The 16416-nt window shown below is 42.3% G+C and overlaps 3 protein-coding genes across 5 annotated transcripts in view; 2 read left to right on the forward strand and 1 right to left on the reverse strand.

The window, feature by feature from the left end:
- LOC105683179 (alkaline phosphatase-like) overlaps positions 1-4399 on the forward strand; it is a 61065-nt gene extending 56666 nt beyond the window's left edge. For both annotated transcript variants that reach the window (XM_025746146.2, XM_048653325.1), the window contains 2 exons: positions 2146-2267; positions 2992-4399. In XM_025746146.2, the coding sequence (XP_025601931.2) occupies positions 2146-2267; positions 2992-3396 (527 nt within the window). In that variant the 3' untranslated portion in view covers positions 3397-4399. The remainder of the gene's footprint in view (positions 1-2145; positions 2268-2991) is intronic.
- A 31-nt stretch (positions 4400-4430) lies between these two features.
- On the reverse strand, positions 4431-9329 carry LOC105683189. Its single transcript, XM_012395622.3, has 5 exons — positions 8873-9329; positions 8017-8179; positions 7761-7891; positions 5372-5482; positions 4431-5271 (listed from the first exon to the last, which is right to left on the reverse strand). The coding sequence occupies exons 1-5, from the start codon at positions 8928-8930 to the stop codon at positions 5189-5191; spliced, it is 546 nt and encodes a 181-aa protein (XP_012251045.2). The 5' UTR covers positions 8931-9329; the 3' UTR covers positions 4431-5188.
- A 1890-nt stretch (positions 9330-11219) lies between these two features.
- Positions 11220-16416, forward strand: part of LOC105683184 — a 29452-nt gene continuing 24255 nt past the window's right edge. The window contains exon 1 of one of the 2 annotated variants that reach the window (XM_048651516.1): positions 11220-11874. The gene's annotated coding sequence lies outside the window, so the exon portion shown is untranslated. The remainder of the gene's footprint in view (positions 11875-16416) is intronic. The other variant, XM_012395617.3, reaches the window with a different exon arrangement.

Consider the following 16416-nt stretch of genomic DNA (forward strand, 5'->3'; position numbering starts at 1 on the left):
CTGTCGTGAATATAACCCAACGACAAAGGATACCCAAGCGTGGCTCTTAATGATCCCATCCACGGCGAACGACGTCAATGGAGAACTTCTACGCGGTGTCCGGAAACTATTAGCTGCACCTTTCGCTTCTCATCCGAGATCTCCGTAGTTGATTCAATTTTTTCCCTCCATCTTTACGCTTCCTCGGTTTCGTCTGTCTACGCGGCAGAGTAGAGTGCCCGTGTTCCGTCGAAAGATATACAAGCTATGATATACAAGCGTGGAAAAACTTGAGACTCGAACTTCGCGTTGGCGAACGTAAAACCGTTGGTAAACGGCAATGAAAAGCTGTTCAACGAAACAGATTTACGGACGTATAAAATTAGACGAATTAACAGCGAAGTCTCGTCACGTCTTCTTCCCATTCGAGATCCTGTAGCTCGTAAAATTTTCCTTCGAAAGAAAAACTGGAAACAAAATTACCAAAAAAAAAAAAGAAAAAAACAAAACAAATTTCACCTTCGCGCTACACGATCATTTTCATTCATTCGGATTGAAGAGAAGAATCACCGGCGAACTTCGCTTTTATATCGTACAAAGGTAGAAGATATAGGAGAGAAAGAAAAAAAATAAAAATATGGATCGTTCGATAGCTGCTTTTCAGGGTGTACTTATTTTTTTTTTTTTCTTTTTTTTTTTTTTTTCTTTCTCGTTGCAGTTGTAGATATCCCGGGGAAGAAGTCTATGGAATTCCCCAGCCACTCTCGTCCGGAGATCTCTCGTAGTTCTATTTCTTGGAGAGTAACGGGTGAACGGGAAGTGAAATGGTGGCTAGAAGTTTGCGGAGTACGAAACACGCGTTTTCGCGGTTGGCCGAACTTTGGAACCGTATATCTATCCGCGTACGGTAAAGTCTAGGGCTAAAGGTGTACGGTTCGCTCCGCGTTAGCTAATCTATATGTATACGTATATATACACTCGAGTACGGGTATAATAATTTTGAGGAAAAGCGAACCAACCGGTGGCGCACCCGCTACCCGCACCTCAAACCATTCCCAGTCGTCCTCCTCCGATTTCACATGCGCTGCCCCGTTTATCGTTTCTATCGTATAATTATACCCTGCAGTTTGCGCGCACTTACATCGGCTACCGCTGCTGGCAGGGGCGGGTACTTAAATTATACCGCTGTTGTATAGGTAACGGCCATAAATATGTTCACGTAAACGGGTCTATCGATTGTGTTATCCCCCCCCCTCCCCGGTATACGTATGATGCGAACGTGTACACCCGTTCAAGTAAGGCCAATTAAGTGAAGGTAGCGAACTATGTGGTGTACGTACGTACGTACGTACAACATAGTGGATTGTTTGTTAAACGTGCGTAGATTGAATTTACCTCGGCAATTCATAGTTGTTTACCCGATGATAATTGGCAATATTCAGCGATCCGCCAAACTCCGACATTACAGAGTCAGAGTCAGAGTCGAATCGCGAGCCGAGAGATATGACGCACCTGCGACGGTACCAACCCCTTCGAAATATCGGGGCCGTCAATTATATCGCGCGGATACATCATGGCGAGGCCATGACACGCACGCTCCGCTATCCAGCTGCTTATTTTTTTCCACGACTTATCGTCGGATGGATGGACCGAAGTATCCGCGTCGGCCTTGTATCTCTTATTCCCGCATCCGGGTCCACAACACCCTCGTCCATTTGTACGTCATTTCACGTCCGCTGCAGAAGACACGCGAGCACGAATTACTTTTTTCGTACGACGACCATACATACGACTCTGGATATTATACGGGAAAATGTCTCTCCATTTCCGTGTTTCGATCTAATCGATGTATCAGCGGCAGCGGCAACGGCAACGTATGATATCCTCGGGCATGGCAAGTGAATTCCTGTAACTGTCTACCGTTATTTCTTATATCGTGCGTCCGTCGACTGGCAATTCCCGGTCGCATGACACGCGATCTTTTTTTTTATTTACCTTTTATTACCTCCCCGTATGGCTTCTGAGTTTTATTACGAATCACAACTCTCATGTACACTGCCCCGACAATTCCCCTCGCCCCTCGCGAAAAGCAATTTAATTCTTGATAATCGTTGCCATTCTCGGTTTCTAGTTTTTTTCATCATCGTTGTGACTTTTTTTTTTCAGGCTCAGACAGCAAAGTATCCGACCTAGACGGGAAGCCGTACACGACACTATTGTACAGCAACGGACCTGGACATACGGAGCCCAGATCTGTGCTTCGGGAGGCTGGCAAGGATTCTATCCAGGTGAGGGGGATTAAATTCCCTCGAATTTAGCGTCGGGACTCGCGGTTGTGCAACGTTACGCGACACATCTCTCGGAGGGAAGTTTTACCCGGATTACCCGGCGATACGAGCGTTCAGTTTTCCTACTCGTAATTCGATCGCTATTTTCACGAAACGAATACATTTGCCTCCAATTTGCGAAACCGTCTTGTTAATTACGACTTGGCGATCAAGCGCGCGCCATGTTCCCCGTCCCCGAGGGATGTGATTTATTTTCGAAATATGCAACGGGTGGTACGTTCCTCCTGTATCCCTGAGGGATGACGTTGAAAAAAAGGAAAAAACAAAAATGAAATAAAACTATACCACGCGGTAAACTCTGGTACGATGGGACGGCTTAATCAAAATTCTACAACGAACCCGCTGCAGCGGTGCAACCGCGCGGTTTAGATCCCATTTTCCGGGTTTTACTATCGTTCTAACAATTTTCTAAGAGACGTTCGTGACTTTTAGCTATAGCTATAATCCAATTCGTGACTCACGAAACACGTGTATCTTTATAACCGTTTGATGTCATGCCACTAAAATTTAACGATACACGGCCATTCCAATTTTCTTTAACGACGCGAACATGTCTGCTATATGTATATCCTCGAATTATTTACCGCAACAAGAGGACCCTGGAGTTGGAATTTTCAAAGTGGCTACGGTTTGCAAAATCCATTTTTCTCTGTTCTCTCCTCAGACTGCCGGTGTTCCAAGGGCTTGGGCTACGCACGGGGGTGAAGACGTTCCGGTTTTTGCAATCGGACCGCTGGCGACTACTTTATTTTCGGGTAGCGTGGACCAGAGTTACATACCCCACGCCATTTCTTACGCGGCTTGTTTGGCCCATCACGCTAGTCGTTGCGCACGCGAATCCACCGTTAACAATACCAGCAGTCCTCAGTTGAGTTGCCCATCGGCGGAACCGAACAGTGCAGCGATTTCAAGCGACGTTATGAACGACCAAGCAAGAAATTTACCGACCAGTTCGGCGGCGACTGGTTTCCCAATCGAAGTCAACGCGACGCCACTCAGGATCACGGTGGTATTTTTCGTTGCTTTTATTTTTCAGAAACATTTCTTATTCAAAATGCCGATGAGTTAATGCCTGGTGTTTACGATACGTGGTGAAATTTTATCGGATGAAAGTTATCATTGAACGATTAGCGAAAAGGGAAGATGAACAGGGAGGAATATGAGAGGTAATCGAAGACTGTAGGAGAAATGAAATTGAGGAAAATTATAACTGTGAAAAGTGACGATGATTGTTGAATGATAGTTAAGACTTGTAGTTGAGATTCGGTGTGGTATATGCGTCGTGAGAAACAGCGTTAGTTTCTGCGTGCATGACAACGTGAACATACATTTAGCGTAAAACGAACTATCCATAGATTATATATTAAGAATAGGATCTGTACGAAAATTAAGTGAAGAATATATATGTATAATATATATTATATATATATATATACATTGATTTGTGCAGACGAAAGTGAAAAATCGTAAAAGGACTCCGGGCCAATTCGGCGAGGCGTTCAAGTTCGATGATTTCCCGCGTGAAAAATATGAAAAAATTTTGGTGAAATTTTGTGTACTTGTAATTATCATATCGTATTTGCAATCAGCCAGATTTCATTCCGACGAACTGATTGAAATACGATAAAATCGAGGGTATTTTGTATGCTATGTGAAAGTGCGATAATTATTACTTCGTTTCAGTTCCAGTTAATTGGAAATTCACGACTTGAACTTGCCTTGAGTATTGGACCTTCTCAGCTATAAATTATACATATGTATACATAAAATATACATAAGACACACAGGTATAAAAAACCGTGACCAAAACTAGATGGAATTTTTGAACGTAAGCGTCGGTCTATATTCTGTAAATAAATTTATTATAATAATCTAGAAACTATCACGAATGAGATTTATTATAGAAGTGTATATTGTATATGTATACCAATATATATACGCACACATATATATATATATATCTGTATACTATTGTTTCATAAAAAAAAGCAAATACCTTAAAGAAATCGGACATTCCTTCGATTAAATCCACGTTTACTTTCGAAATGCCTTCTTCCTTTCGATAATTTCACGAAAAAAGGCATAAATCATGAACAACATAAATGAAAATACAAAGAATTTTTATTCTATCAAGTTTCGAGAACATGTACATCTTATTAAAGCTCACTTGCATTATTTTTCAGACGTCATTCGTACCACGTAATTAATTTTCACAACATTTCTATTTCAGAGTCAAAAAATTTTTTGCCACTCAAATTTTAGTTCCCAAGAGAAATTATGGTACATTCACTCGAGAATTATCACAGATGAGAATGTGGTGCGATGGTAAGAACTAATAGTTTCCAATAAAGTATTTATACCGTAATAAAGTTAATCGTGTTTTTCACATATTTTTGCTGAATCGATAATCACAATCAATAATATCTGAAAGGTAAAAGCTGCTCGAATAAATCTCATATCGTCGGCTCGTCGGTCGGGAGACGGATAAGCCAATAAAATTCGTGTACAAAGGAACAGTGAAAAGGACGAGCAGCTATATTCTCGTAAAAAATGAAACTGGATTGGAAGAACTCTTATAAACGAGGAGTGAGATTCCACCACGGATACTAATGTATATGTACAGTAATCGACGGAACTGTGTTCTCAAATTTCATCGATAAAATACAAGGTAATGGTAAAGATTATAAAAAATCTTAGATTAAGGGATCACTAGCCAATATCACGCAATGGTTACAGGAATTTACGGCGCTATTCATGAGATTGATACAGTTAGATTTGTCTAACGTTATTTCTTCGGCAAGAGTGGTATTAAATATAATAATAGTGTTGATATAGGTTTCACTTTAGTAACAGTGAATAGCTTACAGAGCATAGCCCGGATTGTAGGGAGCTTGTTTGGTGTAAGCTTCTTGAGTGTACTGAGGAGGACAATCTTGCGGCATCGCTGTAAGAAAATAAACAGTAACTATGCGATTTCTGGTATCACTCGAGCCTCAAAATCTGTTAATTTTCATAAACAGCCCTATCCAAATAATCGAAATTACCTGTCACAGTCGTTGCATAAACTGGGGGTTGGTTTTGTAAGTGACCTGCATAGCCTGGATACACGGGCGTCGGCTGAATTATGTGAATCCCCCCGGCAGGTGCTTGCAAATCTGAAATATTCAAAATGTCAACAGCTGACCAACCTCACCGTCGAACCGAGTAATCGGTCCGCAATGCCCGATAGTTCGAACTTATGAAATATCCTGCTGAACTGCACAGCGGGGTATTCGCGAGAAAGAAAGAAAAAAAAAAACTTTGAAAAGCAAAATCACACAATCGACATTCGACGATTATAAATATAGAAGAGCAGAAAGATTTCGAGGAGCTTGGAATGAAAGGTAACGTGACAAGTTGTAAATGTTGAGAGGTACAAGCGATGAATAGGTAGCTCTGTATTGCCATCGGACCATTAGAGATGATTCGTGAACTGTCATTACGACCGCACATGCTGATGGAAAAAAAAATCAACGATAATAGTTTTCGTATTGTCAGGTGACAATTTTTCATGCATAGATGTTCAAAAAATGTCTGTTTCAGGATTGGGAAAATCAATGAATATAATCATGACCATTCAATAGTTTATTTGAGTTTTTATCCCGTGACTAAGCACTTTTATTATAAGCTACATAGGATATTTTCGCGGGAAGCGTCACTTAGGGTAAATACAGTCAATATTAGATTTCGTAACTCTACAAACTACATGAACAGTATACTTATGGTTAATATATTATAGATAACTAGAAAATGCATATAAAAATATAGGTATTGTATTATTAGGGCTTATTGTTTCGAATACTCGAATGAAGAACCGAATCCACCGTACATTTGTAATAAACTTTCGGATCATACGACCGTTTCGTAGAATATGTTGGAGAATGTTATGCGAACGAAACAAGAAACGCAGAAAAAAATGTAAGACATTCAATGCACATAAATTCACTCTTGTCATATTTATTCAATTTTTGATAATATATAGCCGAATATAACTCGCGCGAACATTTGAAGCAAAGTAAAATTGCTATCCGTTATTATTCAATACAACTGAAAAGCTATACTGTACAAAATGGTGGACAAACACAGGAAGAACATTTTATGGCAAAGAACCAAGAGTTCAGATCACAGTCAAATTTTTTCAAAAGAAGAAATCTAAAAAGAGGAACTATCACGTACAAATTGGAATGTTGTTGTCGAATCGTTATTATTATTCACTGTGTATTTTAGGAACAATAATTTTTTTTTCAGCGTCACATTTTCTTGCGGAGAAAGAGTCCGTTCAAACGAAATGAGCCGGAGGTTGATTTCCAGCGCGTAATACCAGTGAAATCGATGTATTACCGTTTAAAAAATTATTAAATGGCCCTAGACAATAACACCTTTGACCTAAGTCCTCATTGAGTAAGTTTTACGTATTTTATCAATAATTATACCTGGTAAGTAATTATTGCTACGAAGATGAAAATGCTTCCGACTCGGAGCGCGCGATGACTGTAAGGTAGTCGCTTCGTGACTTACAATAAAAATTACAATTGAGTAGGATACCTTAACTTTAATATCATTATTTGTTCATTTATAGAAAAAAAAAAAGCGTAGAAAATTGGAATGTAAGATTGCTAGGAATAATACTTTTAGACTTTAGAAAATTAGCGGCAGTTTTTTCGAAATCTAACATAAGTCAATTGGAGATGAGTTGGTTAGATTCAGGCAATGGGTGGTCCTGAAAAGAAATATTGTATGAGATTCCCGATGGTTCAACTTGATCGATGAATTGTTACATGAATAATATTAAGCTGTGCGGCAATGCTCGTGAATGACCCTAACTTGTTGTCTACGTAAAAAAATCGACGTTTCATACTTGGCACCTTTGTAAGGACCTATATGGAAATTCTACTTCATGTCAGATCCTCGATAATAATGGTAATTTTTTACGTATCCAATCGTGCAATTAACGTCAGACTTTACCGGCGAACGAAAAAATAGCATTTCCGAGTCCTGAGCACACGTCATCGTTATCAACGACTATCGATGCTTTTCGTCAAATGAATCGAGATGAAGTTTGTCTGATATAGTCGGCGGTGAAGAAGCAACGGTGAACGAATAGTCGAAGAAAAAATATTCTACGGAACAAATGCATGAGCAAACAGCACAGAGCTCGGATGATAAGGTTTGAAAAGTACAGGAAACTGCGGTGAACGCGATCTGGACGCTCTAGATCCAATTTGCAATTTCGGTATGAATATCGCGGCGGACTCTGAATTAACCGCAGCGGGTATTCGTCTAGCTTGATCTAAGCTAATGCAAGATACTTTATGTCTGATAGTATTTTCGTGTAAGCATGTTCGAGCAAATAACGGACAATAGATTTATCTCAAATTTATACTGGTCCCTTACTGCCATATACGGTTCCACGATGGCGCCTGCGGTACCACGGGCAGCAGGTGCAGCACAGGCAGGAAATGCATAGGACTACTATCGAGATAATCACAACGACGGCGATGATCGAAGGAATGATTATGCCCAATCTGCAAAGAAAGAAAAAAACATGCGTCACTCGTCATTACAATGCGAATGTTGCCTCGGATTTTATATCATCGGGACTCGTGTCTGTACGATTTCGAAAGAATCAATAACGCATCATCAACTTTACCCAGTTTTGAGAGCCCATTCTTCCGCGTCACAGCAGTAGAACGAGTCGTTCTTCACATCGATACAGCAATAGCTTTGGTCGGCTAAGTCAATTATCGGCCTTGGACAACTTTTGACAATTTGTTCGAAAATATTCTTGCTGGATCCGAACGAGCAGTCCATACCTGTTGAGAAGGAGAAGGTGAATTGTCAATAATATACCGGTTCGATCCTCGCGATTTTATTTATCCAACAATTTCATAAATCTAATCCACCCGATCGATTTCATGTAGATTGTCAGAGGTCTTGCACTTCGCCTACGTACAATCGTCTCTGATAATTTTTAAACAGGAGAGGCCTGTGTATTTGCGTTCTAAGAAGTCGCGAGTATCAAGTTTAATGATACACAAACACGATTCCAAGTAAGTTTATGACGATGTGTATGTGCATGTGATTTTCCCACATACACACGAACTCGTATTACGTGTTCAAATGCTTGGGAATTGTGAAATTCGGCCTGGAGGCCTTCAACCGAATACTAATAGTCGGATGCTCGACGTTCCAGCGATCGAATGATACGAAAAATAAAAGTAAAGTAAAAACGGAAGAGCTGATGAGTCATAACGAATGATTCGGCGGTTGAGATCGCCGCGGAGAACTTCTTATCAGGCACGATCGTGGACGAAAACCACCTGAACGTAACGTGAATAGTAATTTCCATGGTAACGAGGAGAGACACATCGGTGAAACGATACTTAAATTCTTACGTAAATAAAATCGTCGAACTAACAGTGCGTACGCGTTAGCAGAGAATTTAAGACTTTACTCGTACGCACTGTTCACAACAAAAATCAATAGATGTAAGATTTGTCGCTCACCGTAGGCCACGGTGGCCATGCAGATCACAGCTAATACGCTTGAAGTGAATCGACCCATTTCGGTTGGGTTTTCAACGTTCTTCCGGTGGTAGGAATTCGGTAAATTTTTTCAAGGCGGTCGCACGTAGTAACGCAGATAAATCGGCAACGGAACGGACTGAACTGAACTCGAGACGTCGGAAGCCTCGGGAACACCTACAGCCCACTCATACAACCTGGCGAGCTCACTCCACCACCACCACCACCAACGGTCTATTACTGATATTACTGACTCACAGAGCCAACCAGACGTAGTACAAACAACCACCGTGATATCCAGGCCCGATTCGTAACAAGTGTTCGCTCACTCGCACTCACTCAGTCATCCCCGATTCGGTGCAGGTCTGGCCCGTCCCAACGACTTTCGAGCGAACAGCGACGCAGTTCGTCCGACCGTTGCCAGTAGATATTACAAAAGTAGCTTCAACGACCGGATCCGGGTATCGCCGAGGAACTGAGAGGCATGCGCAGCAACAGATTCGAACGGGTGGTTCAAACCTCGGTTCGAACAAAGGTTTCGAAGGCCTGCGAAATTCAAGGTGGAATTTCATGGGAACTACAGGGTTCCGAGGAATCCTGAAATCGGCCCGCTCACTGGCGAAAGAAAATCGATCGGTACGGCGAATCGTTCAGCCAGACCAGTCCCGTTCGCCGGGGCGACAACATCCGTGACAACTCTCTCGATTCGAATGGAAACGCACTCTTTGCGGTTTGAATTGGCCGCAGAACGTTCGAATTTCAAACTTGTCCAGGACGATAAATCCATGGCTGCACGCTAGTCAGGATGCGCGCGGAGTCTAACCGCGTAACAGACTGCGAGTGTGCGACAGTCCGCTGCCATCGCCAATGACGTCGGTCACTGATCACCGATAATAATATCACTGGATCAATTTCACGCCTGAAGTCTCAGCGAGATAAGAGGGAATGATAAAATGGATCAAAATTCTCTTCCAGGCGATAGACAATTTCATTCTTCGCGGAGCGCACTGCTCTGCGTATTCGTTGCTCTTGATCAACGAGTAGGCAGCAATTTCTCGCATTCATAAATCCACGCCGTTCACTCGACAGAATTCGTATCAACGTCTCACTTAATTTCCATACAAGCGATTACGAGAAATTAATCTCTATTTTATTTTAGCACCGAGCGAATTACGCCGATACGGCGTAACTCCGGTCTTATCTGTTGACTCATGAACATTCGAACGGCAATTATTATCTCGATTATTATCCTATCTCATTGTGAGTCACGTCAAGAATCTGAATTCTAAATCGAATTAGATAACAATGAGAGTACTCTCGATCGATTCACCTCTCGTTTTTAGAAACATCACGAGTTCCGACGTAATCCTCCCATCGAACATGACGACGAATCAGAAGATCGGATGTACCAAGCCTCGTGCCCGGTAAATTTATACGGTTCTAATTTCGCAGACTCGTCGCAAAGTGTGATAACGTAACACGTACAACGTTCGTTGAAAATCGTCATTCACCGCTGACGTTGAGGCCCGACTCTGTGGTTTGACGGCAGCGTCATCCGCGAGAAATAAAACTTTCCCAACGAATAGCTGAGAAATAACGAGCATGAGATCTGACGTCTTCGTAACGAGTTCAAAAGAAAAACGTACCTCGAATTACGAATATCATTCGAATCGTTGAGGCGTTTGGAAAATTCATTTTCGTTCAGAATCAGACGCGGATTACGGTCATTCCATCTTCCACGTAATAATGATACGTGAGCTCGCTCCGCGATTGCGAAACAATATTTATACCGCAGCAAAAACGGATGGCGAGGAACGCGACCCATTTCTGTTATTGAATGAGCAATGGAGCGTATGTAAGCGACGTGAGGTAGGTCTCTACGTACACGATGCCGATTCGTGTACAGCAAGTAATCTCACGCGTACCATATCGGACGCGGCTCGTCCCGGTCTCCTCGTGTTGCATCGATAATCTGGGAAAAAAAAAAAGGATGTCCGACAATCGGTGAAAAATCTAGTCGTGCAACGTAGACGTCGTTGTGCGTCGGTAATATTTTTCCTCGTCCAGGGAAAAACTTTAGGGTTGAATTCCGTGATCGTGCGAGCATTTTCCGTGTCGGTTAAATAACCATAAAAGCCGCGCCAATGAAACAACAATCGGTGCTCTACGTACAGGATGAGTCCTATCGAAGCTTCGGAAGGGGTCGGACTCGGCGGCCGGAAAGACACGCCTATTCGACCGATGAGGTAATAACGATTTTGTGGCAACGCAAAGTAGATAACGATAGTCCACGGTTATCGTCGCGTCTTCTAGATTGTTTTGGCACGGCTCGTACGCTTCCCCGATTTCCTACCGCTATGATTGTTTACCCGATTGGTCGAATAGGCGTGTCTTTCCGGCCGCCGAGTCCGGCCCGTTCCGAAGCTTCGATAAGACTCATCCCGTATGTATAAGATTCATCGGTAACAAGGTGATGATAAGTAACAGCCGATTGAGGAAAAAATGACGAACGCGATGATTTTCGAAGGTGTACAGGTGCGCGTGATACGCAGGAAAATTCAAAGCACCGCTAAAATATCTCGCGGAAACCCCTTAAAACTCGAGCTTGCGCGGAAGTTTGAAAGGCGCGTCCGATGCTCAGGTCGTCCGCACACCGGTGTATTCGTCTGTGAGCTTTCGAAGGGGATTCACGCGCGACCCCGACGTCGTATTTCGCCGCAGCCGCTGGGATCCTTTGCCCTTTAACGAAACCTGGGGCGTGACGCGTTAAAATGTGATATAGACCCCGACAGTCGGCGCAACGAGGAGGATTTTGGTTTTTTTGTGTGTGTCGTGAGAGTGTTGGGAAGCTCTGAGTTTGTACGGTAGGACGTACGGTGAGAGATCGGGGGGGGTCAGTAAGACATTCCGATGGCTTGAAGAGGGTGCCGCGGGCTGAGCTTTCGTTTCGTCGTCACCGCGAGAAGGCGATACGCACGTATCAGGTGAGAATTTACGTCTATTATTCACGAGATGTCATTGCGTTATTTCAGAACGAACATTTGAGAGCTTGCGACGAATCGATGGGCTGCTGGGTCGAAAATTTTTTTTTTCTCATTTAGCCGAATACACTTCCAAAATCACACGAAATATGAAAAAGATCAGGCGCTACCTTCATCAGTTGTTTTGAATGACCTTAACGTCTGTAAGCTCGCTCGTAACGACGACGAAAACCCCTCGGGTACCATCTGATGCAACGCGGATTTCGGTTTCACGGAATGCAAATTCACGTGTTTCGATCTAAATATGATTCGAAAATTTTCATAGCGCCATCCAGTCGTACCATAGATACGTTGTTCAATCCTCCTCGTTCGTCGCAAGCTCTCAAAAACGATGGACCGAATTACTGTACACACACTACGCCTGAATCCCTTGTGATTTAGTGGTCACCGTGTACGTGCGATGTATCAAGAGAAGCTCGATCAGGTGGTCGCAGGTAAAGGGAGCCATGAGCACCGTGAATATATATTCGGGAGACAAAAAAATCTGGAAAATCGTAGCGCCCCGCTAGACGTGGAACGAGCTTAATCCTTATATATTCAACTGACGGTAGAAAGCTGGCTGGGTTCAGACTGTAAACAGTGCATGTATCTAAATATATAACTCTCGGTGTACTGCACTGTACCACCTAGAGTCTGCTGTCTGATTCCTCATAGAAAACCGGTTGTGTTCGTACAATCGGAACAGCTGCGGCGAAGTTGACAATTGAGTTTGCAGAGCTTTAATTAAAATTCATGCGGAAAAGCTCCGTCGTTACTAAATATGCGTAGATAGATATATATATATTTTTCTTCCCATTTCTCGTCGTAACGTTGGCCAATCCGTGCCACAGGTAGGATCTCCTTTTTTTTTCTCCTCAATCGAAAAGGGAGCGGAAAATCGAGTCGATCATTACGTTGTATCCGAGACGTCCTGCGGCAAGTTCAGCGTGACGCACAAAACGCGCACAGTCTAGGATTTTTAGGGAGGGTTTTGGGCGCCCTATAGAATCTCCGCATAATATTGTTGGCGTTCTTCCAATCTTGAAATAACCAAAAACAAGTCGAACAAGCAGCTGTAATACAGATATACCTATCGCTAAAATGGAGGTGACGTCAATATTGGTATAAGGAAGTATTATTCCCATTGGACCGTTATATACCCATACACATTCGACGATAACGGATCGTAAAATCTTACGAGACTTCGAACAACCTTCCACAGAATGAATGAACTTCTATTACTTTTCTTTTTTTTTCCATGCATTCGCTGCGTGAATTTCGCACGACAAAACTCGGAATTTCGGGGGGGGAGTTCAGACGTTCAATTAAACGTACAGACTTTCCGATAATATCCCCCTTTTCCCCCTTTCGCGGGTCTTTCTCGGTCTGGGTGAATTTCCTCACGAATTCCGACGTTATCGGGGAGTTTTTATTCCTCCAGGACTTTTCAGTTCCACCGTTTATTACACAGCGACGAGGCAAACGAAAACAAGCCCTCTCAATTAATTCGTTAGGTTCGTTCGTTCGCCGTCTACCCCACTCTCTGTTATATTCTTGTGCAGTTGACGGGGGAGCTGAACACTTTTCGTAACATAAAAGGCCAACAAACGACTGTCGCTCGTATCGCGAAACGTATTTTGCACTTACCATTCGAGGGAGAAATATGAAAAAAAAATTGAATAAAATTAACAACACGATCGTTTTATTACCTTTGTTCGAGCGGGTGCGTCTGCAGGCCTCGATGGATCGAATATCGCCACGTCGAGGATCCCCTTTTTGCACGGGGCAAACGATTAGATTGATTACGTAACATGCCAATTGCGGGATCTCGTTGAAATATTAACCCATGTAAATCCATTACAGATTCACTTTGAAGTTTACAAAGTCATCAACTTACGCGTGCGCGACCCGCAGCTCCGGTCAGACGCACCCGAGGCGTTCTTCTTGAAGAGAAAAAAAGAGAAAAAAAAAAAAATCAGACGCCAAAATAGTAATTTCAACTCGCGAGACGATATTCCTTTGAAGAATAAACGGAACGGATCGCGTAATCCTCCGGTGAAATTATACGATCTTATCAAAGCGAGTTCCTTTTTTTTCCCTCGGCCCTCGTGTCTGCGCGGCAAAGTTGCCTTTCGTTTTGTTACCTCATAATCAACGTTCGAACTTGTCTTCGTCTTTCTCGATTGATTGACGCGCTTTTTTCTTACACGTGTAATCGAGGGTTGAAATATCGTACGCCAAGATGGAATTTCGCATAACGGAGATAACAAAGCGTTTCAAAGTTTCATTCGCCCCGTACAGACGTTTCGCGTCCCGCCCGCTCACTGGTTCGAATAACTTGAAAATTTACGGTTAGCTGATGCGAGATACGTTGACGCGATATAATATACACGCTTGAATTATTCGCGACAATTCATTAATTGTAAGACTACCACACGTACTTGAATAATGTCAGGGAACAACGTCTCATTGTAGGCGAGACCTCGAAGTTACCTTGGAATTTGTCTCACCGCGATTGTTGGACTGGAAGCAAAAAAGAAGAATAAAAAAAAATCAGACTCGTGCTTTTCACACTCTTCCGAACCGTCGTCGTTCGTAAAATTCTCACAGTCTCCGAATCTTCTTCGAGTCTCTAACCCCGAATTGTATATTTATTTGTCTAACGAGCGCCGGTATTCCTAGTGACGTTCCACACGTCGCACTCGTTATATACAAAACATCTGTTGCCCGGACGAAACTAAAAAATTATTATTACGTACTACGGTACCGGAATGCTGTCAACGATAATTGTTCAGGATAACAAAACGGCTGATAATTATTTTACATTATATACAGATGTGATTGTGATACACGTGATTTTAATTAATCAAAATATTTAGATTCGATTCGAGAGCACGTCCAAGTATTTCATCCGTCGCGATTCGTTCGCCGAATTTGCAACCGCCGCGGCGACGCGACTCGCACCCGCTGCTGCCAAATCTGATTTCATTCTAAAAGTGTGTCTAAAATTTTTTTATTTTTTTTTCTCTTTCCCTCGGGAATTCAACCGCACGATGTCGAGGTTGATATTCAGGTATTCCGGTGGGGTTACGCGAGCGGTTGGTGGGGTCTGTGAAAATTTGGTTTTTTGAAATTGATTGCGCTGCAAAAATGCAGAGTAATAGAAATATGAAGTTTGGTTGGCGTTTTCGAAGGTTCTTAATCTACATCACTCCGAACAAGTGTACGCGATACGCGCTCGGATCTATGCGTCGTTATGGTCGTAAATTTTTATTGCCCAATTTAGATGCGGATCGGGTTAAAGTTCGTCTCAACGAACGTGACCCATCGCTAACTCAGCTGTTATTTTAAAGTAACGATCGCGTTGCGTTTCGCATCGCACGTACGCTAAACCATCGTTTCTTCGTTTACGGTATACTTTTCATATTATTTTTCAACGATATGCTTTTCCTATTTTTTTTTTTTCTTTCTTCTTTCTTCTAATCTTAGTTCAACTTTCGACGAGCATATATATATATATATATATAGGTTTAGACGAACCGAAGCACGTAACGATATTTCTAAATCGAATTACAAAAATATTCAAACCATTTTTGTGTGTATTTACTTGATCGGAAAAAATTGATTCGAAAATAAATAAAACAGCGTGCTCACGGTGGGTGGGCGACCGTGTCGTTTCGGCGCGATGAAATAGTTGATACGTGAAAAGAGAAATCTGTTGGAGTCTTTTTACGTTTTTCTCGTTTCCTTCTTCTTTATTTTATTTTTTTTTTTTGGGACGAGGACGCGTAGCGCAAGACAAATTGTTCGGAAGTTTCGTAATTTCGTACACCGAGTGAATCGAGGGACAGATGTATTTTTTATTGCCAATAATAACTTGCTGACACCGTTTATCGCGAATTATTCAATTCGTACAGACGACGAACTTGTATTTTTTTTTTTTTTTTCATACGTTGAGTGAAACCGATGAAAAATTATCCCTATCCGAGAGGGCTTTCACGGCGGTATCTTCGGTTTGTTGAACCGATCGGCGAAAAAAAAAAAGGGCCGCCACACTTCGGTGATAAGGAGACCAAAAAATGAAAAGTACAGTATATAATCGAGATAGTGCCGTAAGATAAAAAAATTCTCTACATTCGTGAATCATTTTCACCGTATCATTCGTTATTCTCTTACTTTTGGTCCTCTTTTTTTTCACCCTGGACGAACCCGAAATGGCGACGGAGTATCTCTTCTACTTATAAAAAATGAAGGAGTATAACTTTGCAAGTATGAGGTGACTAGATAATTTCAAAGCTGTTCACCAGAAAGAAGCACCGCGGTAATCTAGTTTTCCTATAACGCGACAACGAAGCTCGTCGAGCTTGAAATTTGACAAACAACGCATATTGAGTGGGTCATTAATTAACGATTAATAAATGTAGATAATATTCAAGGATGCGACGAGTGTACGCCGTCAAAGCTCGAAGGTGTGAGAGGTGAGCTTCGCCGCTGACAAGCAGACGT

The sequence above is a fragment of the Athalia rosae genome, chromosome 3 (genome assembly GCF_917208135.1).
Source record: "Athalia rosae chromosome 3, iyAthRosa1.1, whole genome shotgun sequence".
Lineage (NCBI taxonomy): Eukaryota > Metazoa > Arthropoda > Insecta > Hymenoptera > Athaliidae > Athalia > Athalia rosae.

Coding starts and splice junctions, on each gene's coding strand:
- LOC105683189 (XM_012395622.3), bottom strand. CDS start 8,930: ATGGGTCGATTCACTTCAAGCGTATTAGCTGTGATCTGCATGGCCACC. Junction 8,180..8,872: donor CATGGCCACCGTGGCCTACG/GTGAGCGACAAA, acceptor CCTTCTCAACAG/GTATGGACTGCTCGTTCGGA. Junction 5,272..5,371: donor TTATGCAACGACTGTGACAG/GTAATTTCGATT, acceptor ATTTTCTTACAG/CGATGCCGCAAGATTGTCCT.